At 37.6% G+C, this 23,767-nt stretch overlaps 1 protein-coding gene across 4 annotated transcripts in view; it reads left to right on the forward strand.

Moving 5' to 3' along the window:
• PLS1 (plastin 1) overlaps nucleotides 1-23,767 on the forward strand; it is a 119,751-nt gene that overhangs the window by 61,195 nt on the left and 34,789 nt on the right. For all 4 annotated transcript variants that reach the window (XM_032852406.1, XM_032852409.1, XM_032852408.1 and 1 more), the window contains 8 exons: nucleotides 1,348-1,451; nucleotides 5,624-5,787; nucleotides 7,364-7,493; nucleotides 11,797-11,929; nucleotides 13,437-13,518; nucleotides 16,131-16,296; nucleotides 16,378-16,520; nucleotides 19,393-19,488. In XM_032852406.1, coding sequence (XP_032708297.1) covers nucleotides 1,382-1,451; nucleotides 5,624-5,787; nucleotides 7,364-7,493; nucleotides 11,797-11,929; nucleotides 13,437-13,518; nucleotides 16,131-16,296; nucleotides 16,378-16,520; nucleotides 19,393-19,488 — 984 coding nt within the window. In that variant the 5' untranslated portion in view covers nucleotides 1,348-1,381. The remainder of the gene's footprint in view (nucleotides 1-1,347; nucleotides 1,452-5,623; nucleotides 5,788-7,363; nucleotides 7,494-11,796; nucleotides 11,930-13,436; nucleotides 13,519-16,130; nucleotides 16,297-16,377; nucleotides 16,521-19,392; nucleotides 19,489-23,767) is intronic.

Genomic DNA, 23,767 nt, shown 5'->3' on the forward strand with positions numbered 1-23,767 from the left:
AAGTGCTAGTTTTGTCTAATTGTGGGAAAATAACAAGAGTTTATGTAATTAACAAATCACATAAATTCAAATAAGCATGAGCAAAAAGAATAGAACCCCAGGTCTATTTATCCATTCAAATGTGAGTTAAACAGAAGTACTATTAATTTGCAAGCCTTTCTGTGGAGTGCAGTTGGGAAGGTTGGATCACTGTGGGTTTTTTGTTTTGTTTTGTTTTAAAGATTTTACGGACTTGTTTGAGAGCAAAAGTGAGAGCGAGATCCCAGGATCATGATCTGAACCTAAGGCAGTTATTTAAGCAACTGAACCACTACCCAGGTGCCCCTTGGATCACTATTTATAAAACTTGAGGCAAGGGATAGAAACCATTTTGCATATGGGAAAGGATATGCAGGATGACCAAAACCACAGATTCAAAGCCAGCTGTGACAGAATTAGCATTTTGCAGAACTAGGGAATGATGCTTAAAAATTCTAAAAGGTCTGTGTAATTTCTTTCAGCACAAAATAAGTATGCCTATAAATAGTTTTAACTATAGTGAAACATTCTAAAAGTGATAAGTCAATAAAATTTTATTATTTAATGCTAAGATGTAAGAAACTGCATCTAGGGAGTAAGATGAATTCCATTTACCCCTTCATCAGCTCCGTTACTTGAGCTCTTAAGATTTTTTTTAAAACAGAGTACAATTAGATAGTGGGCAGCAGTATATTTTTTCAAACCCAAAGATTTAATTAAACCAGGCCCCAGAATAACTGTAAGATTCAGAAATCTGTCATTTTGAAAGAACACCAAAAATTCCTAAGCAAGTTGGTATATAGATCACAAATGACACATGAGCCATAATATTCTTCAGGGGCTTCTTCACACAATATGATCTTTATGATCTTTAAATGATCAGTGAAAAATTTTAATGAATAAATTATATTTCAGAAATTACATGCTTACTTTCTTCTTTTTGTGGACTTTAGTCATGTCTTAAAATTTTACTTTCTGACCACTTCCTTTACATTTATAAATGCTACACTTCTCTCAAACCTGAAATGTTTATTTTACTGAAATAGTGGGGCAAAATGTAAATGAAAATTGTACAGGCTATTGAGAAACATCTATGCCCTGTATAAGCACAAGGTGTAAATGACAGGTGTTACTTCCCCGTACTAACTCTGTTATTGTCTGGCCCACCTACGCTGGGAAACGGTGTTCCTGGGGTCTGTTCCTTTTTGTTCCTTGTCAGCCAGACCTCTCAGGTGTTTTTTTCTAGATGGTGTACTGCCTGTGTACTCTCTATCCCAGATAAAATTTTCCAAAGGGCTAATGTTCTTTTTATAACATTACTTTTTCTAGATATAAGGACCCAAAGGTAGTCTTTTCTCCAAAGATGGAAAACAATACCACTGTCATTTCACGGGAGGAACTGGAAGAGCTACAAGAAGCATTTAATAAAATAGGTATGCTTGAGAAAAACTACATATGACATTGCTATTCTGCTTGATATCAGACTTCGAGGAATGGAACAATACCTTTTGTTGGTTTTACTACCACTCATTTGCCCCTAGCTTTATTCCCCCCTCCTTCTCTTCCTATCTAGGTTTCTCTGGATTCTTTCTTTCTTTCTGAAAGACAAACTAAGACTGGCTTAAATTTCTAGGAGAACTGGACTTTGAATTCTTTGATAATTTCCTGGCCTAAGGTAATCTAGGTTAATGAATGACAGCGTAACTGAATATGCCTAACATGATATCCTCATTACAGAGAGAAAATACAGAAACACTTCCTTGTTTATAAACTGAACTCTGGCCTTCATGTGTTTGTCACTACCAATAACACTTTCTTACTTCATGCAGAATATTTTAAAATCTGAATATTGTTTTTAAAGGTCATATGTCATAATTTCGTTCTTCCTCACGCATAATTTTAAAAAACCTTTGGGTTGTTTTTAAAGGCTGCATATCCTGGTTTTTCTTCTTTCACTTTTTAAAGCCACTCAGTGTTTTGTCTTTATGACATTATCATCTGATGGCTTTGTATTTTTCTTCCCGAAATATTCCCTCATACTCTGTTGGATTACAATTCTTCCGCACTTGGTTCCTAGGAAACTGGTGGCAAACAGGGATATAAATATTGTCTTTTGCTCTAGTCTGCAAAAGCATGCAAATGAAAGGTGAGCACAGTGAAAGGACATTGAGACTGTGACATCCCTGCCCCTCCCACAGTAGGCTCCTTCTCTGGTACAGAAGAGCAATCCATGAGAAACAGTCAGATTGTAGACCAGAGAGGATATATAATGACCACAGTTTGTCTCATGCCTAGATTTCTCACAAACTTAGTGAATAACTACTAAAATTCATGTAGATGAAATGCAGTACAGAATGAATTTTAGAGACCAATAAAAAAAAAAGAGAAAGATTTCAGCTTAAAAAAGAAAGCTCTTAACCACCCACCCTGCAAAGTAAAGCTGTTAAGACCCCATAACTTAATTTACAAATCATTGCTGTGAAGTAAAGTGAGTTGTACAAATCCCTGGGCCCTTCTACTTCTCCCTGCACAGCCAACAGCCATCTCCAGAGTAACTCAAACCTTCCAAACACAGTCTACATGGTGGCTGAATTAGGCTCACAGTGAATGCCTTAATTCTGATCTTTTCTTTATTTTGAAGACAGTGTATTTGTCAGTAGAGTATTGTATGCAGTGCCCAGAATCTTTTCAAGACAAAAATTGGGCTATTTTTGGACTGGTCTGCTCATTTTGAGCATTCAAACAGAGGAAGTAATAAAAATGTATCTCCTAGTTTGCTATCACTTTTATTTTATAGTACAGTTTGGTAGCTTGAACAGAGGGGCTACCTAAGTCTTAGTGAAATATGGATGAATGAGTAATCCGTTTTCTTTGTTTAGCTTTACTCTTTATGACTCATGGACATATAATCCTGCAATATTTATTTAATGATATTTTGAATAAATAATTCACTGATGGAACAAATCTGACAGCCAGATAATTTGCTCTATGTGAGGGCAGTGCTAACACTAGCACAATATGTACTAGCTTTATTGACAAGATAAATTGCTACTTATTAACTCAGTATCATGCCCATCCAACTTTACTACATGCGATATTTTTTGGTTCTCAAAGGTGAGATGACAGATTAAAATATTTGTCTTCTTTTTTTTCTTTATACATTTTGGTAAAATAGCGTAACAAAACTTACTGTTTTAGTAACTTTTAAGTATACAGTTCAGTGACATTACATATATTCATGTTATTATGCAACCATACCACTATCTCTAGAACTTTTTTATCTTCCCAAACCCATTAAAAATATCAACTCCTCATCTTGTACAACATTCTGTTTTATGTCTACATCACATTTGGTTGATCCATTCATCTGTCGAAGGACACCTGAGTTGTTTCTACCTTTCTGCTATTGTGAATAATGTTGCTATGAACATGAGTATACAAATATCTGTTCACATTTCTGCTTTCAGTTATTTTGTGTATATAGAAGTGGTATTGCTGGATATTATGGTAATTATAAGTTTAATCTTTCGAGGAACCATCATGCTGTTTTCTGTGGTGGCTTCACATCTTACAGTACTGTCAGTAATGCATAAGGGTTTCGATTTCTTCAAATCCTTGTCAACACTTATTATTTTCTGTTAAAAAAATTTTTTATTTGTAATAGCCATCAAAGTGTGAAGCAGTATCTCATTGTGGTTTTTTGATTTACATTTCCCTAATGTTTTGTGACATTGAGCATCTTTTCATATGTGTATTGAACATTTGTATAACTTCTTTGGAAAAATGTCTCTTCATTCCTGTTCAGTGTCTATTTCTTCTGCCCACTTTTTAATCAAGTTATTTATTTTTGTTGAATTATAAGAAAGTCTTGTTTCTTTTTAAAGTATAATCTTTATGATAATTTAACCTAAGCCTTGATTTTCTCATCTTTAAAATAAGAATTATATTATTAACTACCTCAAGGTTGTTATAGGATTTTGTGAGATAAGTTCTTAACAAATCACGTGGCACAGAATATGTGCTTATTAAATGGTGTTTATTATTTTTTGTCACATCATACCCAAATGACAGAGGCCATAGGAATGGAGCTGGGATTTAAGCACACAGACTTATTCATCTTCAGAGCTCTAGCTCCTAAGTATTCTTGTTAGTATAGCATGACAGTTAGTAAGTAAACAACTTTTCCTCAATCTTGCCTGTGAGGGTGGGGGAGATGGGCAGAGGAAGAGGGAGAGAGAAAATCTTAGGCAAGCTCCATGCCCAGTAAGGAGCCAGATGCAGGACTCAGTCTCATGACCAAAGATCATGACCTGAGCCAAAATCAAGATTTGGACACTTAACCAACTGAGCCATCCAGACGCCCCTCAATCTTGTTTATTTTATTTATTTTTTTAATTGTGTTTATTTTTAAATACTCTCTGCCATAGTGCTGGTAAAGAAGTAAGCCAGCTAGTTTATTTGCCTATTTCAGAATTATACATTTCCAAACTTGTGATGTATTAAATAATGATATTTTGCTCTAAGTTCAGAGAAAATAATATTATTATTGCAATATCAAGGTTTCTGACTGACTTTTGAGGTTATAGCAATATTTTAGTTATTGGTAGATTCTAGTTGAGAAATTTTCCATTGTTCTAAACTGTTAATTCTAAAACTTGTGTACAAGAGTTTAAAAGGAAAGTTTCTGTCTTTATCATTAAGTGAGTTATAGTGAGGATGGCTCTTTTATGGAGAGGAAAAAGTGAAATAGAGGAAACAAAGCAACTATTAGCAGATGAGTCAAGAAAGCCTATATAATAAGGTGGATCCAGGCAACTAACCAAACAGTCCAGAGCTCTGTTGCCAACTCTGGTCGGGAGTATTTTGTGTTGCCTTTGTTCTGTGTCAAGAAGTGATATCTAATCTCCAGGGAAAACCTTGGGAAGGGCACCTCAGTGATAACATGAAAATGCCTGGAAACCTGTTTTCAAAAGTCCAAATACAGGTGTGAAATTATTTCTTGAACACTTAATGTCAAATTGACATCAAACATGATTCAGCCTACATAATGGTATCATAAATACATAATGAAGAAGCAATGAATTATTGACAAATGAAACAGAACTGCCACCGAGTGAAATGTATAGCAGAAATACCTTATTGTATTTAATACACAAACATGATGCACATATTTTATACAGAATGTGAGACCTACAGATCCATTTTGTAAGTTCTGTGAAGAAGTTAAAATTTGGGTGGGTGTTCCCTCATGACCGTTGCTGCTGTTTCTTCTAGGTATCTGAGATTTGTCCATGCTTAGTGCTTTGCAATTTAGTCATATGCTAAGCCCGAGTTTTTCATCTGCCAGAGCAACGTTCATGCTATGTACTTAAAATACTCATGGAGTTCTAAATCTGTGTGGATAAAGTCCATCTCAATATGAGATTTTTGATAAAGTGCATAGACTACCTTGTACAGTTCAGATATAAGAGAAAAGGTGACTGCAACTTGTGGAACAAACTGGAAAGTTTCTACCTGCCTGTGAATCTCCCATGAGGCCTGCAGGGTGCGCACCTCTGATGAAGAGTGCAAGTGATAGTTGACAGCTCATAATTTATCTTTACAGATATTGACAACAGTGGATATGTTAGTGACTATGAACTTCAGGACCTGTTTAAGGAAGCGAGCCTTCCTCTGCCTGGGTACAAGGTGCGCGAGATTGTGGAGAAAATTCTAGCAGTTGCTGACAACAACAAAGATGGCAAAATCAATTTTCAAGAGTTTGTGTCAGTAAGTAATCCCTTCCTCTCCTGGTTACTGATCTTTTTGCTTTGAGCAGAATTTTAATAATGCCATCACTCTCTTTGGTTAAATCTGGCTGTAGAGACCAGAAAAAAGCACTGCTTTATAATGATGATGGTGATGGTAACAACAGTGTCCACAAATAATTCATAAAAGAAAGGGAAAAATTATTCTCAAGTTGTTGGAAGTCAGGTTTTGGCAGTCATAGCTCACGTGCTAATAAAACTACAGTTGAGTTCAGTGCTTATTGACTATCTGTGTACAGAATGTTTTAATGTCTCAGTACTTGGTCTTGAGAAATGGAATATTTTTTTGTGACTGACATAGCTAAGGTATGGGAGCTATACTTCCTAGAAACTGGTTATTTCCTTGTGATAAGTTAGACCTTCAGTTTTAGCAAATGCCACCAGGTAAATTTTGGTGCTAGCTATGATAGCATTGTTTCATTATTAAAGTACCTCAAGGCTCAGGGAACTGAACAGGATGAAGAATAATACATGACTCAACCAACAAAAGAAAAACAGGTTGTAGAACTGAATATTGAATATCATGTATTTCAGACTCACTGGCTAAGAGGGATGACTTGGCCACATTGCCTTTGCCACCTGCCCACTGAGCAAGGGCTGTCACTTCTTCTAGCACCACAACCATGACTGTATGTGTCATATGGAAATAGAACTTGGTGGTGAGGCTGGAGAACCCAGGGACTCAGGGAACATGTCCTGGGAGCTGTGAAGACTGAGCTGAGATCCAAAGAAAGATGTTCAACAGATCAAAGGGGTTGAGAGGAGGAACTGAATGATGTGCGAGGCCAGTGGAAGTGACAGCCTATTGTAGAGGCTCTGTGTGGCTTTAGGGATGGTAGATCTTCTCAAGCACTTGGAAAAATGCTGAGTGTGGATAGGGCGAGATGGTAAGGGTATGGAATGCAGCTAGGGAAGTAAGTTGGGGTCAGGTCATGCGGGGTCTTGCAGGATTTTCATTTTTATCATAAGAGCAATAGGAAGCCAGTGATGTAGGAAGAAGACAGTGTGAAGTCACATGATCAGATTCAAAATTTTAAAAATGCACTCTGGCTGCTGCTTGGAGTACTGATTAAATTCGGTCTGGCCAATCATGAGAGTGATTGAAAGAGAGTATTTCTCCAAGCCTCTCTTATTTCCTACAATATCTGACTTACTGATTTTAACACATACATACGTTTGCAATGCTCAGACAGGCAAATAATCCTCATTAAATCATTAAAAATCTTTGTCATGTAGTGAGTTATTCTTTAGTTTTCAAAAGGCACAACAAAATGTTGTGGCAAGCACAGGAGAATAATTTCAGTGTATTTAATTTAAGCTTAATTATAACAAAATTTCTTCTAGTGTTTGGGGTGCAAATGTTTGTACATTTTGTACTCTGGGTAAAATGACACGAGAGCTAACCAATAATGGTGAGAGTACCTGATTAGGATTTCTTTTGATGTCATTCCAAATAAAGAAGTCTAAATAATTATCCGTCACATTGTAAGGTTTTTTATGACTGGTCAAGGTTCAATTTTACTTATATTCCATTCCAGCTGATACAAGAGTTAAAAAGCAAACACATCAGCAGGACATTCCGCAAAATAATTAATAAGAGAGAAGGAATTACTGCTATTGGAGGAACCTCATCCATTTCCAGTGAGGGCACACAGCATTCTTACGCAGGTAACCTGCCAATTAAATTTGACCTTTCAGTCACTGATTCATTCACTAAGTGTGATATTTCATCAAATCTAAGATGCCATTCATTTGTAATTCATACTCTTGTTTTATGTACCATTGAGGGAAAATCAGACTAAACTATAGTGTGCCGTCAAATTTGAAATGCATCTCAATTTCAGAGGTGTCAGGATGAAAAATCATAGAATCAGTGAAATCGATGATTTCCTACCATGTGTCAGGCACAGCGCACAAGGAGATTAGAAACAACAAAATAGAAATTGTTTATATTTCGGCATTGAATATGTTCATTCATGAACTCTGAATGGATTTTTCATCCTGACTGGTGAGTTGGGTAGACCTGACCTAGGAATTTTGGAGAGGTTTATTTCAAGGATATTTCCCTTATATTTTCCAGGAGCTGAGATTCCTGAATCCTCTTTTATCAAGCAACTAGGTGACTAGAGAGCACAGAATCTGATTTGCTAGATCTGATAGAATCATTGGAACGTTGCCCAATGGGAAATCCAGAGTCACGTTAACTCTTAAGATGAGAGGTCTTACCATGTTAAGCTTACCTTTTACTTTTTGTGGTCAAGATGTTTGAGAAGCTTTGGTCAAGTTCATTTTGCTTATATTAAAATAAGTAGAACTTGATTTTTATTTTATTTTAAAATATTTTATTTATTTGTTTGAGAGAGGCAGAGAGAGAGAGAGGGAGAATAAGCAGGGGGAGGGGCAGAGGGAGAGAGAGAAGCAGACTCCCCATTGAGCAGGGAGCTCGAGAGGGGGCTCAATCCAAGAACCCTGGAATCATGACATCCCTGAACTGTGCTTTTTAAATTATTGATTTCACTGTAACCTTTTCCCCCTTTTCCTTTGAGATCTGAATCTGTTAATTATCCTCTTGATTCTCTTTCTTTCAACTGGATTTTTCTGTAACAGTATACTCACACTTCTCCCACCCATTTTAAGTTTTTTCTACTCTTTTCCCCCAGAGAAGTGTGGTAAAGGCAGTGAACTATAACTGCTACCTTCATTTTTTGAAAGGGGTTCACTCCTTAACTCCATTTCTGCCTACCCATTCTAATGAAACGTCTTCTTCAATTTTTAAATCTTTTTATTGAGATATAATATGCATTTAGCAAAGTGTTATAATTCTTAACTGTACAGCTCAAGGAATTTTTACATGTGTCAACATCCTGTACCTACATCCATGTAGATACCACCAGATCAAGAGAAAATATTTCATCACCCTCAATTGCTCCTTCATGCCTTGAACGGTAACTATTTCTTCCCAGAGGGGACCATTTTTCTGATATCTGTCACCATAGATTCTTCTTTTTTTACTGATTTGTTGGAGTATAAGATGCACACAATAAGAACATAAAGTGTACTATTTTTAAGTGTGTGGCTTGATGACTTTTTAATACATGAATATGTAAATGTGTAAATCGTTACCCATGTAACTATTATCTAGAATGAGGTATGGAACATTTAATAGCTTTTTTTTTTAAAGATTTTACTTATTTGACAGAGATCACAAGTAAGCAGAGAGTTAGGCAGAGAAAGAGGGAGAAGCGGGTTCCCCATGGAACAGAGAGCCTAATGCGGGGCTCAGTCTCAGGACCCTAAGATCATGACCTGAGCAGAAGGCAGAGGCTCAACCCACTGAGCCACCCAGGTGCCCCCATTTAATAGCTTTTTAAAAAAGAGCAGCTTTATTGAGATATAATTGAGATGTCATGATATTCACCCTTTAAAAATGTACAGTTCAGTGATTTTTAGTATATTCACAGAGTTGTATGGTCATCACCACCGTCTAATTTTGGAATACTTTCATTACCCTAAAGAGAAACACCATGCTCATTAGCAGACCCTCCCAATTTCTCCCTTCCTGCAGCCTCTGGCAACCAGTGATCTACTTCCTATTTCTATAGATTTGCCTCTTGTGGAAATTTCCTGTAAATGAAATCATTAGAGCAGTGGCGTTTCACTTGACTGGCTCCCTCACTGGCATAACATTTGCAAGGATTACCTCTTGTGATATATATTGTACTGCATTCTTTTTATTGCCTTACACTATTTTCTTCTATAGATAGCATCACATTTTGCTTATTCTTTCATCAGCTGATAGACATTTGGGTTGTCTTGAATATTCTTAATACTGCTGTATGAGCACTTTGGTATACATTTTTGTGTGAACATAGCTTTTAACTTATCTTAGGTATATACTTAGGAGTAGAATTGCTAGGGCTTTTCGTAACTCTGTGTTTAATATTTTTAAAAACTGCCAAACTGTTTTTCAAAGTGGTTGTACGATTTTGCATCCCCCCCAGCAATGTTTGCAAGTCCAAATTCTTTATATTCTCATCAACAGTTGTTGTTGTCCCTTTTGTTTATTATGGCCATCCTAGTGGTTGTGAAATATTATCTCATTCCTGGTTCCTATACCTGGAACATCTTTCCTTTTTCTCCACATCTTAAAAATCTGTCATTCAAAAAAAAAAAAAAATCTGTCATTCAGATTGTACCTTCTCAGGGCAGCTGGATGGCTCAGTTGGTTAAGTGTCTGCCTTTAGCTCAGGTTATGATCTCATGGTCTTGGGATTCAGCCTTGCTTGGGGCTCCCTGCTCAGTGGGGAGTCTGCTTGTCCATCTGCTCCTCCCCTCTCTCTCAAATAAGTAAATAAAATCTTAAAAAACAATCAAACAAATTTTACCTTCTCCATAAAGCCTTTTCTTGACCACTCCACAACTGGAAGTGATTCTTTTGTTCTTTAAATTCTCTAAAACCTGCTTATATCTCTTATGGTCTGTTTATTTCCTTTATTTTGGGTTTCTTTGTATATCTTTTTTTATCATTACACTAAGAAGTCCCTGATGGTAGGTACAATATCCTAGTGACCTTTAAATCCCTAGATTCTAAATCTCTGAGTAGGTGTGTTTGGTGAAGCAAGAAGTTAAAAAGGCAGATTATGATATGTACAAAAGATAAATATTAGTAAATGTGTCTTTTTGATATTGTATGTGTGTGTGTGTCTATGTGATGGCTTACATTTGTGATGGGAGTGCCTGTCAAATATGCCCTTATAAAATTACTTAATTCTAGGAATTGGGGCAGATTGGCTCACTATATGCTACTCTGTGATAGAAATGGGAATTATTTTCTTTGAAGATTTGGGTTGTTAAATGATTTTTATATTTACAGAGTAATAATAAAGCCATGGAACATTTTTCTTTTAAGTTTCTTTCTATTTTCCCAACTGCTTAGCTCAACAACTTTTTCAGCCTAAAGATCAATGTACCCACACCAGAAACCATGTATTGAGAAGTTGAGGATGCAGGTGGCTGAGAGTAGAGCTGGTATCTAGATTTTTATCAGTCTTCTTGTAGTAGAAATTCCACAGAAATGGAGGTGCTTCATTCATTCAGATAGCTCTTGACTGAAATTAGTATTTCTGTTACAAGCCCCAAATCACAACTCCGTACATTTTGGTGGGGGTTGTGGAATTTACTGCTGTGGAAATCTGATGCTTGTATTTTTTTAAAATTTTCTAAAAATATTTAAAAAAATTATTTATTTAACAGACAGAGATCATAAGTAGGCAGAGAGGCAGGCAGAGAGAGAGGGGAAGAGAAGCAGGTTTCTCGCTGAGCAGAGAGCCCGATGTGGGGCTCCATCCCAGCACTCTGGGATCATGACCTGAGCCGAAGGCAGAGTCTTTAACCACCCAGGAGCTCCTGATGCTTGTTTTTTTGTTTTTTTTTTTAAAGAATTTCTTTATTTATTTGACAGAGATCACAGGTGGGCAGAGAGGCAGGCAGAGAGAGAGGAGGGATGCAGGCTCCCCGCTGAGCAGGGAGCCCGACGCGGGGCTCGATCCCAGGACCCCGGGATCATGACCCGAGCTGAAGGCAGAGGCTTTAACATGCTGAGCCACCCAGGCGCCCCCTGATGCTTGTATTTTTAAATCCTGTGTGCCTGATCTGACCTCTCATGGTTGGCTTCTGATTGATTAGCTTTCAGAAGCAATATATTTTAGTAAGGATTTTAGAATCAAATTGAATACTTACTGTGATCATTTAAGCTGTGTACCGTACTGTCTCCTAAAACATCAGGTGAAAAAATGGAACGAATTCCCCTTTCTCCTTAAATCCTTACGCCCTCTTAAACCTGGTAGTATTATTAAAGCAGAGTTTTAATAATAACCATTTATTATCTTTGAACAGAAATTAAATAGTATGTCTCTGTAGTGTGGTTAATTTTGTGAAATTTGGTTTGCTGATGAAGATTTTCTCTTTTCAGAGGAAGAAAAAGTAGCTTTTGTTAACTGGATCAACAAAGCCCTGGCGGATGACCCTGACTGTAAGCATCTCTTACCCATGAATCCCAGTGATGGCAGCCTTTTCAAATCACTTGTAGATGGTATCCTTCTTTGGTGAGTTGAACATTAGGTTAAGGAGAATATGTTCTTCCTCTTCCCATTGATGAGCATTCAGTAAAAACTACCACTTAGGGAATGAGTAGCTATATAGGTACTGAAGAATTTATATTGCATGGAAAATTAAGTACAGGGCGCTTTCCAAAATTTTTCTCCAAATGCAATCTCTTAGTTTTCTGATGCCTTTTCTTTTCTTTCTTTTTTTTTTTTTTAAATATTTTTTTTAATTTATTTGACAGATCACAAGTAGGCAGAGAGGCAGGCAGAGAGAGACAGGAGGAGGAGGCAGACTCCCTGCTGAGCAGAGAGCCTAATGTGGGACTCAATTCTAGGACCCTGAGATCATGACCTGAGCCGAAAGCAGAGGCTTTAACCACTGAGCCACCCAGGCGCCCCTCTGATGCCTTTTCTATTTGCTTATTGATTTCAGGCCAGTTTTGAGTTATTCCTCTGATGTATTTAAAAATGTTCACAGGGTTTCTTTTTTCACTTTCAATAAGGAATTATTGACTGGGACGGGGACATGAGGAAATGTAAGGGAAAGATATATCTCATTTTGCTTAAATGAAATTAATGCTTAAAATCAGTCTTGTCATACCCTTGGCTCCTTTCAGTATGTTTCTGCTCACTAGCCTGTAAACTCTTTAGGAGCATGTCTTTGTCTGTGGTGTGTACTATAGTCCCAGTATATTTCTTTGTACAAAGCAGGTGTCTTTTTTTTTTTTTTTTTTTTTTAGAAAAATTACAAATAAGAACAAGTATCACAAATATTCTTATTACCCATAATTAGCTATTATTAATGTTCTGGCATGTTTCTTTCAGTCTTTTTTTCTGTGTTTTTACTTAAAAAGAAAAAAAAGCTCCAACCTACTCACAAGTACAGGATATTAGTTTTTAAGTAACATGTAAAATATACCTTGACTTCCACCTACAGTTCTAATCTCTTTCTCTGATCTTCAGAGTAAATTCCTATTACGAATTGAATTGGTATTTTCCTATCTTTATTTTAAAATATAAGATATGTTCTAAAATTTGGAGATAAATTTTATAGCAATTTCTCTTAAAATGTTTGTGGTATTGAAATTTTAGAAAGCCCATGTGTCTGGCTCTTTCTGCAACAACAGTAATTTTGACACTGTTGCTGCTACTTTATGGAACGTGGATTCTTGAGAGTTTGTTTTACATTTCAGACTGCTGAATGTTGATGATCATTAAATAGAGACAGGACTCACATAAAGAAAATGCAAGATAGTTTAAAAATATTATGAGGAAACGCTAAGATTACTATTGGAATGAGTGATGGATTTGTTTTAGGTTACGGAATATTTCTTAGATTTTAAAAAGTAAGTCCCTGACATGAATCACAGTATATTTTAAAGAGGTGGATTGTTATAACTGTTTTGTCTACTTGCAAAAACAAACTAAAAAGTTTTAAATAATTTAGCTTAAATAATTTATCTTAAACTGGGAGTCTTAAGCTTAATAATTGCCATTTTCTCTGTAGCAAAATGATCAACTTATCTGAACCAGATACAATCGATGAAAGAGCCATTAATAAGAAAAAGCTCACCCCTTTCACTATTTCTGTAAGTATTTGCCCTTTGCTAATAATCATGTTACTGTGTTCTAAAATGTAAGGCCTTTATTAGTGGGTTCTCAGGCCCGGGTAAAACTTTTTTTACTCCGAAATTGTACTGAGAAATAATTGACATATTTCACTGTGTAAGTTTAAGGCATACAGTGTGATGGTTTGATTTGCATATATTGTGAAATGATTATTACAATAGGTTCAGCTAACATGCACCTTCTTATTTTGGTACAATAAAAAGAAAAGAGAAAAAAAAAGAGAAAAAGGACAAAAATTTTCTCCTTGTGATGAGAACTCATAGGACTTACTCTCTTAACACCTTTGCTACATACCAGATAGCAGTATTAGCTAGTCATCTTGTTGTACATGACATCTCTAGTACTTAATTATCTTAAAACTGCAAGTTTGTATCTTTTGACCACCTTCCTCCAGGTTTTCCTCCTCCCACTCTTTGCCTCTGGTAACCCCAAGTCTGATCTCTTTTTCTATGAGTTTGGTAATTTTTGCTTTGTTTTGTTTTACATTTCACATATGAGTGAGGTCATAGAATATTTATCTTTGTCTGTCTGACTTATTTCACTTAGCATAATGCCTTCAAGGTGCACTCATGTAGAACGTCAGATTTAACATAATTTCAGTTGCCTATAAAAGCTAGGTTTTATTAAATAAAAATTCATCTGTATTTTGTACTGAATGAAATAAAGATTCAAAGTGCTTTGAATGAGGGTGCCAGGGTGGCTCTGTTGGGTAAGCATCTAACTTGATCTTAGCTCAGGTCTTAATCTTGGTGTTGTGGATTCAAGCCCCAGCGTGGAAGCCACTTAAAACAGACAAGCAAACAAACACTGTTCAGAGTGCTTTGGACGAACTTTACTTAAGATACTAGTATTCAGGTTATATTATTGTAATCATTGAGCTGCTTTTATTAATGATTATTTTCTTGATGCTGTTGTTCTTGGTGAAAATAAGAGTACTGTATAGTTTTACCCCATATTTTACTATTTCATAGAATTTGAACTATTCTTTTTCGCTATATTGTTCTGTAGTCAGCTTCTCTGTTCAGGTCTTGTTAAAGTGCAGGAGTCTATAGTCACCACATTATAAAATAGTCACCCCTCAAAATCTCTAGAGCAGGGCCAGGTATCAACAGATACTTAGTACTTACTGTGGCAGTCACTGTTGTAAACAACTGCATGAATTATCTCTGAATTTTCCTGGCACCTTTGAAGATTTTTTTTTTTTTTTTTTGGACAGAGAGGGATCACAAGTAGGCAGAGAGGCAGGCAGAGAGAGAAAGGGAGAAGCAGGCTCCCTGACGAGCAGAGAGCCCGATGTGGGGCTCGATCCCAGGACCCTGAGATCATGACCCGAGCCGAAGGCAGTGGCTTAACCCACTGAGCCACCCAGGCGCCCCCTGGCACCTTTAAAATACGGTGGATACTACAGTTTTACAGATGAGAAAACTGAAGCACTGAGAGGTTACTCGGTGGCAGAACCAGGATATGATTCCCAGTGATCCCTCCCTTCTCTTGACAAATATAATCCTTAATTTTGCTAAAGTTTTTAAGCCTCTTTTATAAGGAAGCTACAACCTTAGTGCGGTGGTGAGTGCTGGAGTACCCAAAGGTACTCCCATTTCCTGTATCTTTGAAAAGTATGAATTGGATGTTGACTAACATGGCTTTCTTGTCTCCCGCTATTGCATATTCCTAGCAGAAACTACCATTCTTGAAGAAGCCCATTTCTGATTGCAATTGCCATAGGTTTATTTTCTTTCACCTCTTGTGTCAAGATGCTTTGCTTAATGTCTAGAATGTTGAAAATATTCATATGTCTTATTTTAGGATATATGTGTCACATAAATTTTTATGGCACTGACTCTGAAATGCAGCATTTATCAGTGCTGTACAAACTTATTGTCTGGTTTTACTTTTAATGTGTGTATGCAGTGCATTAAAGAAAATAAGGAAAAAATATTCTGTAACTGTTTTGCAATAACTACAGGATGGGTCTGAGGGAGCTAAAACTTTTACAATTTTATTTTTAGAGATGACATTTTTCCAATATGAGTAGGTGGTAATAGTGTAGATCTTTAGGAGGCTTGAAAGAGTATACTAATGTAGAATGAAAAAAGATCTCTGGGAAGGAGCAAAGTGTTACCGTGGATATTAAATCTGTCTTGTTTTTAGTAATTTTAGAGCTCTGGGAATAGATTGGCTAGAATACTACCAGTTTCCCATGAAACTTTATCCAAAAGAAGCCTCATTCATTTGTAAAAGATTGTAAAGTTGTGATAATATAGTTTTTTTACCTCATGATGATGGGTTTATGTAGTATCATGATGTACAAAAGAAGAGAAATACGAAGGGATGAAAATGACATATAGTAACTGTGAAAGCAAGGGAATGAGATCAAGTAGTAAAAGTGCTGGTTAAAACCATGGGGTTGTGTTTGTTTTTTTTTTTTGAGTAGTATTTTGCTTGTATAAATACTACTTATGTTTCAAAATCTGAATTCTCACAATCTGTTGCTTCTTATTTACCTTCGCAACTTGTCAGTAAGACTTTGGAAAGTACTTTCTCACAGGTAATTTTCTTTGTGGCAATTCAGGAAAACTTAAACCTAGCCCTGAATTCTGCCTCAGCCATTGGTTGTAGAGTGGTCAACATTGGTGCCCAGGATCTCAAAGAAGGAAAACCTCACTTGGTCTTGGGACTTCTCTGGCAGATCATCAAAGTTGGTCTTTTGGCTGATATTGAGATTTCCAGGAATGAAGGTAAGATCATCAAAAATATTTGCTTTTCATTAACATATACCTACTCTGGGAAGAATTTATATTTCATTGTTTTCCTTTCAGCTCTGATTGCACTGCTAAATGAAGGTGAGGATCTAGAAGAGCTGATGAAGCTTTCTCCAGAGGAATTACTGCTGCGATGGGTGAACTACCATCTGACCAATGCAGGATGGCACAACATCAAAAACTTCAGCCAAGACATTAAGGTTTATATTTTAATGTTCATAACTGTGATATGAAAGAAGGATGTAGAATGTAAAAAAAAAGTTCAAAATTAATTTCAAACTGAAGTTTAATGCATAATGCCAAAGTGTAGAAAAATGAAATTTTGCATTTCTCTCTCTGAGGTGGATCTTCCGATTATAATTGCAAAATCTTTTTATTTAAAAAAGAACTGGTTTAAATGGCTGGTTACCAGAAGGGAGGTGGATGGGGGGATGGGTGAAATAGGTGATGGGGATTAAACAGTGTTGAGCACCAGCTGTTGTTTGGAAGTGCTGAATCACGCTGTATTGTACGCTGGAAACTAGCATTACAGTGTGTATTAGCTAACTGCAATTCAAATAAAGACTTAAAAAATATAGAAAGGACAAAATCTCCTTTTGCGATAAAGAAAAACTGGTTTACTGGTATTTAAGAAGAAATATAGCTTGGCTGTGAGGAGATACTAGCCCTAGCTAGATTAAAGCATTCCTTCCCATTTTATATGCCACAGAGAGATTAAATTATAATGAGGATGTCAGTCTATTAATTTGGACTGAGAATTCGTCTGTTCACTGGACTAGAGGTCGTTGTGGGCCTGACCAGTTCAACACTCTTACTCCCACTTTGCCAATAACTAACAGGAGACCAGATATCTGAGGGCACAGGGAATCAGTAGACAAAAGGAATTCTTTAGGTATGATTCTCAACCAAAATGGCTTGAAATACTTCCCTCCCTATCAGAAGAGCTTGTCAAGGAGCCTGTGACGTTCAATGTGCCTAATAGTTCTCCCATGGTCACTCCCTAGACATGCACTGGCATGCTTGGTCCCTGTGACTCCCTCTTCTCTATGCTTTTTTCCCCACCCAGACTAATCAGCATTGGCATTTATTTGTATTTTCTCTCTAGATATATTAACCCCTTCAGTCAGACTATGTTCTTGTCATAATGGGCTTAGATGACAATCTCTTTGAAGAGACGTTATATTTCTCTGCTTTCAGCTATTATATGCTCATTTAAATATATATTTTGGGGGGCTCTCTTACTTTAAAATTCAGTTCATCAAATACTTATTAAACCCCTCCTATGGGGTCGTATGCCAGGTGTAGGGGATGTGAAGATTTAGCTCTTGAGAAGCTGACCAGTTATACAGGGAGATAAACATCTAGGAGATGGATAATTCATTTATCTATTGCTATATAACAAGCCACTCAGAACTTAATAGCTTAAAATGACAATATCGTTTCTCATGATTCTGTGAGTTAATGCAGCTTGGTTAAGTGGTTCTGTTTCAGATGCGTTTGTTTGGGATCACTAAGTCACTTACATTCAGCTGTCAGTTGGGCTGGTCTGGAGGGTGGGTGCACAAGGGCCCCACTCCCATGTCTAGTGCCTCACAGAGTCTCCAGGAGGCCTTTCCATGTGGCTAGCTAGTGCTTCCTCATAGCTTGATCATTTCAGATAGCTGGACGTCCTCCATGGAGACTCACTTCAAGAGGGAGGAAGCAGAAGCTCCTAGGGCTTGGTCTTGGAAGCCCCAGTACCTCACTTGCCCGGCATTCTGTTGTTCCGAACAAGTCATAGGGCCAGTCTGAGTTAAATGGGGGAAGGCTTCCAGAAGATAGTACTTGACCCTCATCTTTTTTTAAATTAATTATTTTTATTAACATATAATGTATTATTTACCCCAGGGGTACAGGTCTATGAATTGTCAGGCTTACACACTTCATAGAACTCAACATTTCACATACCCTCCCCAATGTCCATAATCCAGCCACCCTCTACATAACCCCCTCCCCCTGGCAACACTCAGTTTGTTTCATGAGATTAAGAGTCTCTTATGGTTTGTCTCCCTCCCTATCCCATCTTGTTTCATTTTTTCCTTCCCTACCTCCAAAACCCTCACTCTGCCTCTCAAATTCCTCATATCAGGGAGATCATATGCTAATTGTCTTTCTCTGATTGACTTATTTCACTCAGCATAATACCCTCTAGTTCCATCCACGTCCTTGCAAATGGCAAGATTTCATTTCTTTTGATGGCTGCATAGTATTCCATTGTGTATATATACACCACATCTTCTTTATCCATTCATCTGTTGATGGACATCTAGGCTCTTTCCATAGTTTGGCTATTGTGGACATTGCTGCTATAAACTTTCGGGTGCACGTGCCCCTTCGGATCACTACATTTGTTTCTTTAGGGTGAATACCCAGTAGTGTAATTGCTAGGTCATAGGGTAGTTCTATTTTCAACTTTTTGAGGAACCTCCATGCTGTTTTCCAGAGTGGCTGCACCAGCTTGTCTTCCCACCAACAGTGTAGGAGGGTTCCCCTTTCTCTGCATCCTTACCAATATCTGTCGTTTCCTGGCTTGTTAATTTTAGCCATTCTGACTGGTGTGAGGTGGTATCTCATTGTGGTTTTGATTTGTATTTCCCTGATGCCGAGTGATTTTGAGCATTTTTTCATGTGTCTGTTGGCCATCTGGATGTCTTCTTTGCAGAAATACCTGTTCATGTCCCCTGCCCATTTCTTGATTGGATTATTTGTTCTTTGGGTGTTGAGTTTGATAAGTTCTTTATATATTTTGGATACTAGCCCTTTATTTGATATCTTGCCCTAATCTTAATGGATGCTTGGGAGTACAGATAAATGAAAAGGTGAGGAAAGATATTCCAGGTATAGGGAATGGTGTTGCTAGAAGCTGTGAGGTGTGATACCAGCATAGTGCATTCAGGAGCCTGTTGGTAAGAAGTTACTAAGTTATTCCATTCTTTAAGACGGGGACAATTTCTTCAGTTTGAGTACTATTTTCCTAAATCAAATGATGCTTTTATTAATTTAAAAAATTCTATTTCATGTCTTTCCTTGAAGGATTCAAGAGCCTATTTTCATCTGCTTAATCAGATTGCACCTAAAGGTGGACAGGGTGATAAACCTGCCCTTGCCATTGACCTTTCAGGATTTAATGTAAGTACAGTTTTTAATTAAAGATTTTTTTTTTTATTTTTTAAAAAATTAAAAAAATTTTTTTTTACCATTTTAACCATGTTTAAGTGTAGTTCTTTGGCATTAAGTACAATTGCAGTGTGTACAGCCGTCACCACTATCCATCTCGAACTTAAACTTAAGGAAAATTTTAAACATAATAAAACAATTCACAAACTCAGTATAATGAACTACACTGAGCTCAACCCCCAGGTTCAACAACTATCAACTCATAATCAGTCTTTAGTCATTTATCACCTATCCTTCCTCTCCTGTGTTATTTATTTTTTTTGAAGATTTTATTTATTTATTTGACAGACAGAGATCACAAGTAGGCAGAGAGGCAGGCAGAGAGAAAGGAAGGGAATCAGGCTCCCTGCTGAGCAGAGAGCCTGATGTGATGTGGGGCTCCATCCCAGGACCCTGGGATCATGACCTGAGCTGAAGGCAGAGGCTTTAACCCACTGAGCCACCCAGGCACCCCCCACCCTCTGTGTTATTTTGAAGCAAATCCTAGACATCGTATCATTTCACTGGTAAGTATTTCAATATGTATTTCTAGAAGATAAAGAAACTTTAAAAATATAATACCTTGGGGCACCTGGGTGGCTCAGTGGGTTAAAGCCTCTGCCTTCAGCTCAGGTCATGATCCCAGGGTCCTGGGATCGAGCCCCGCGTCAGGCTCTTTGCTCAGAGGGGAGCCTGCTTCCCCCTCTCTCTTTTTATTTATTTTTGTTTGTAGTTGTTTTAAAATTTTAACAAGTCTGTATGAACCATCAATCCAACAAGAAAGCTAAGACCTTGATATTAATTTGTGTTTAGCTCTCTACTTCTCTATTCCATCTTTTTGCCTCACCTTAATGTGATAATCACCATCTTCAGTCTTATGTTCATTGTCCTTTTGCTTCTCTTTTTATATAGTTTTCTTTCAACCAAATATATCCCTTACAAAATTAAATTTTTTATTTTACTTTTCATTTATTTTTTGTAAAAAAAAAAAAGTAGTTAAATTCCTAGTATTGTTTTGAACATATATGGCTAAGAGTCACTCACATTGTTCAGTGTCACTGTGTAAATATGAGACAGTTTGTCTCCTTTCCTGTTGACAAGCATTTAGTTTGTTTCCAGGATTTTGCACTTGTGAAAAGTACCGTTCTTTTAATTTTAATAATTTCCTGTTTGTATCCCAACTTGTTTTTCATTGAGAAAAGAGTCTACTGGAAATATTATTCAGAGTAAAATGGGTGAGATAGAGAGGGAGGAGTCAAGATGGCGGAGAAGTAGCAGGCTGAGACTACTTCAGGTAGCGGGAGATCAGCTAGATAGCTTATCTAAAGATTGCAAACACCTACAAATCCAACAGGAGATCGAAGAGAAGAAGAACAGCAATTCTAAAACAGAAAATCAACCACTTTTTGAAAGGTAGGACTGGCGGAGAAGTGAATCCAAAGCGACGGGAAGATAGACCGCGGGGGGAGGGGCCGGCTCCCAGCAAGCGGCAGAGCAACGGAGCACAAAATTAGGACTTTTAAAAGTCTGTTCCACTGAGGGACATCGCTCCAGAGGCTTAACCGGGGTGAAGCCCACGCGTGGTCAGCGTGGCCTCGGGTCCCACAGGGTCACAGAAGGATCGGGGGTGTCTGAGTGTCACAGAGCTTACAGGTATTAGAACGGGGAAGCCGGCTACAGAGACAGAGCCGAGGAGTGAGCTCACAGCTCGGGGTTACCTTGAACCGCTAGCAGGCTCGGTCAGCTCGGAGCGCGGCCGGAGGCCAGGGTGACGGGAGCAATTGGGCGCTGTTCTCTGAGGGCGCACTGAGGAATGGGGCCCCAGACTCTCGGCTCCTCCGGGCCGGAGACTGGGAGGCCGCCATCTTCATTCCCATCCTCCGGAACTCTACGGAGAGCGCTCAGGAACAAAAGCTCCTGAAAGCAAACCCGAGCGGATTACTCAGCCTGGCCCCTGGTAAGGGCGGTGCAACTCCGCCTGGGGCAAAGACACTTGAGAATCACTACAACAGGTCCCTCCCCCAGAAGATCAACAAGAAACCCAGCCAGGACCAAGTTCACCTACCAAGGAGCGCAGTTTCAATACCAAGGAGAGCAGCGGAATTCCAGAGGAGGAGAAAGCAAAGCACGGAACTCATGGCTTTCTCCCCATGATTCTTTAGACTTGCAGTTAATTTAACTTTTTTTTCTTTTTCAATTTTTTTTCTCTTCTTCTGCTAAATTTTTTAAACTTTTACCCTTTTCTTTTTTTAACGTTTTTTAACTAGTTTAATATATATATATTTTTTTCCTTTTTATATTTTTTCATTATTGGTTTTCTTTTTTTATGTGTTTCTTTTTTATTTTTTCTTTCTTTTTTTTTTTCTTTTTTTCTTTCTGAACCTCTTTATATCCCCTTTCCCTGCCTCACGATATGGGATCTCTTCTGATTTAGCTAAAGCATATTTTCCTGGGGTTGTTGCCACCCTTTTAGTATTTTACTTGTTCCTTCATATACTCTGATCTGGACAAAATGACAAGGCGGAAAAATTCACCACAAAAAAAAGAACAAGAGGCAGTACCAAAGGCTAGGGACCTAATCAATACAGACATTGGTAATATGTCAGATCTAGAGTTCAGAATGATGATTCTCAAGGTTCTAGCCGGGCTCGAAAAAGGCATGGAAGGTATTAGAGACACCCTCTCTGGAGATATAAAAGCCCTTTCTGGAGAAATAAAAGAACTAAAATCTAACCAAGTTGAAATAAAAAAAGCTATTAATGAGGTGCAATCAAAAATGGAGGCTCTCACTGCTAGGATAAATGAGGCAGAAGAAAGAATTAGCGATATAGAAGACCAAATGACAGAGAATAAAGAAGCTGAGCAAAAGAGGGACAAACAGCTACTGGACCACGAGGGGAGAATTCAAGAGATAAGTGACACCATAAGACGAAACAACATTAGAATAATTGGGATTCCAGAAGAAGAAGAAAGAGAGAGGGGAGCAGAAGGTATATTAGAATTATTGGAGAGAATTTCCCCAATATGGCAAAGGGAACAAGCATCAAAATCCGGGAGATTCAGAGAACCCCCCCTCAAAATCAATAAGAATAGGTCCACACCCCGTCACCTAATAGTAAAATTTACAAGTCTTAGTGACAAAGAGAAAATCCTGAAAGCAGCCCGGGAAAAGAAGTCTGTAACATACAATGGTAAAAATATTAGATTGGCAGTGGACTTATCCACAGAGACCTGGCAGGCCAGAAAGAACTGGCATGATATATTCAGAGCACTAAACGAGAAAAACATGCAGCCAAGAATACTATATCCAGCTAGTCTATCATTGAAAATAGAAGGAGAGATTAAAAGCTTCCAGGACAAACAAAAACTGAAAGAATTTGCAAACACCAAACCAGCTCTACAGGAAATATTGAAAGGGGTCCTCTAAGCAAAGAGAGAGCCTAAAAGTAGTAGATCAGAAAGGAACAGAAACAATATACAATAACAGTCACCTTACAGGCAATACAGTGGCACTAAATTCATATCTCTCAATAGTTACCCTGAATGTGAATGGGCTAAATGCCCCAATCAAAAGACACAGGGTATCAGAATGGATTAAAAAAACAAAACCCATCTATATGTTGCCTACAAGAAACTCATTTTAAACCCGAAGACACCTTCAGATTTAAAGTGAGGGGGTGGAAAAGAATTTACCATGCTAATGGACATCAGAAGAAAGCAGGAGTGGCAATCCTTCTATCAGATCAATTAGATTTTAAGCCAAAGACTATAAGAAGAGATGAGGAAGGACACTATATCATACTCAAAGGCTCTGTCCAACAAGAAGATCTAACAATTTTAAATATCTATGCCCCTAACGTGGGAGCAGCCAACTATATAAACCAATTAATAACAATATCAAAGAAACACATCACCAATCATACAATAATAGTAGGGGACTTTAACACTCCCCTCAGTGAAATGGACAGATCATCCAAGCAAAAGATCAACAAGAAAATAAAGGCCTTAAATGACACACTGGACCAGATGGATATCACAGATATATTCAGAACATTTCATCCCAAAGCAACAGAATACACATTCTTCTCTAGTGCCCATGGAACATTCTCCAGAATAGATCACATCCTCGGTCCTAAATCAGGTCTCAACCGGTATCAAAAGATTGGGATCATTCCCTGCATATTTTCAGACCACAATGCTCTGAAGCTAGAACTCAATCACAAGAGGAAATTTGGAAAGAACCCAAATACAT

The sequence above is a fragment of the Lontra canadensis genome, unplaced genomic scaffold (assembly GCF_010015895.1).
Source record: "Lontra canadensis isolate GAN:19392208 unplaced genomic scaffold, GSC_riverotter_1.0 scaffold6, whole genome shotgun sequence".
Classification (NCBI taxonomy): Eukaryota; Metazoa; Chordata; class Mammalia; order Carnivora; family Mustelidae; genus Lontra; species Lontra canadensis.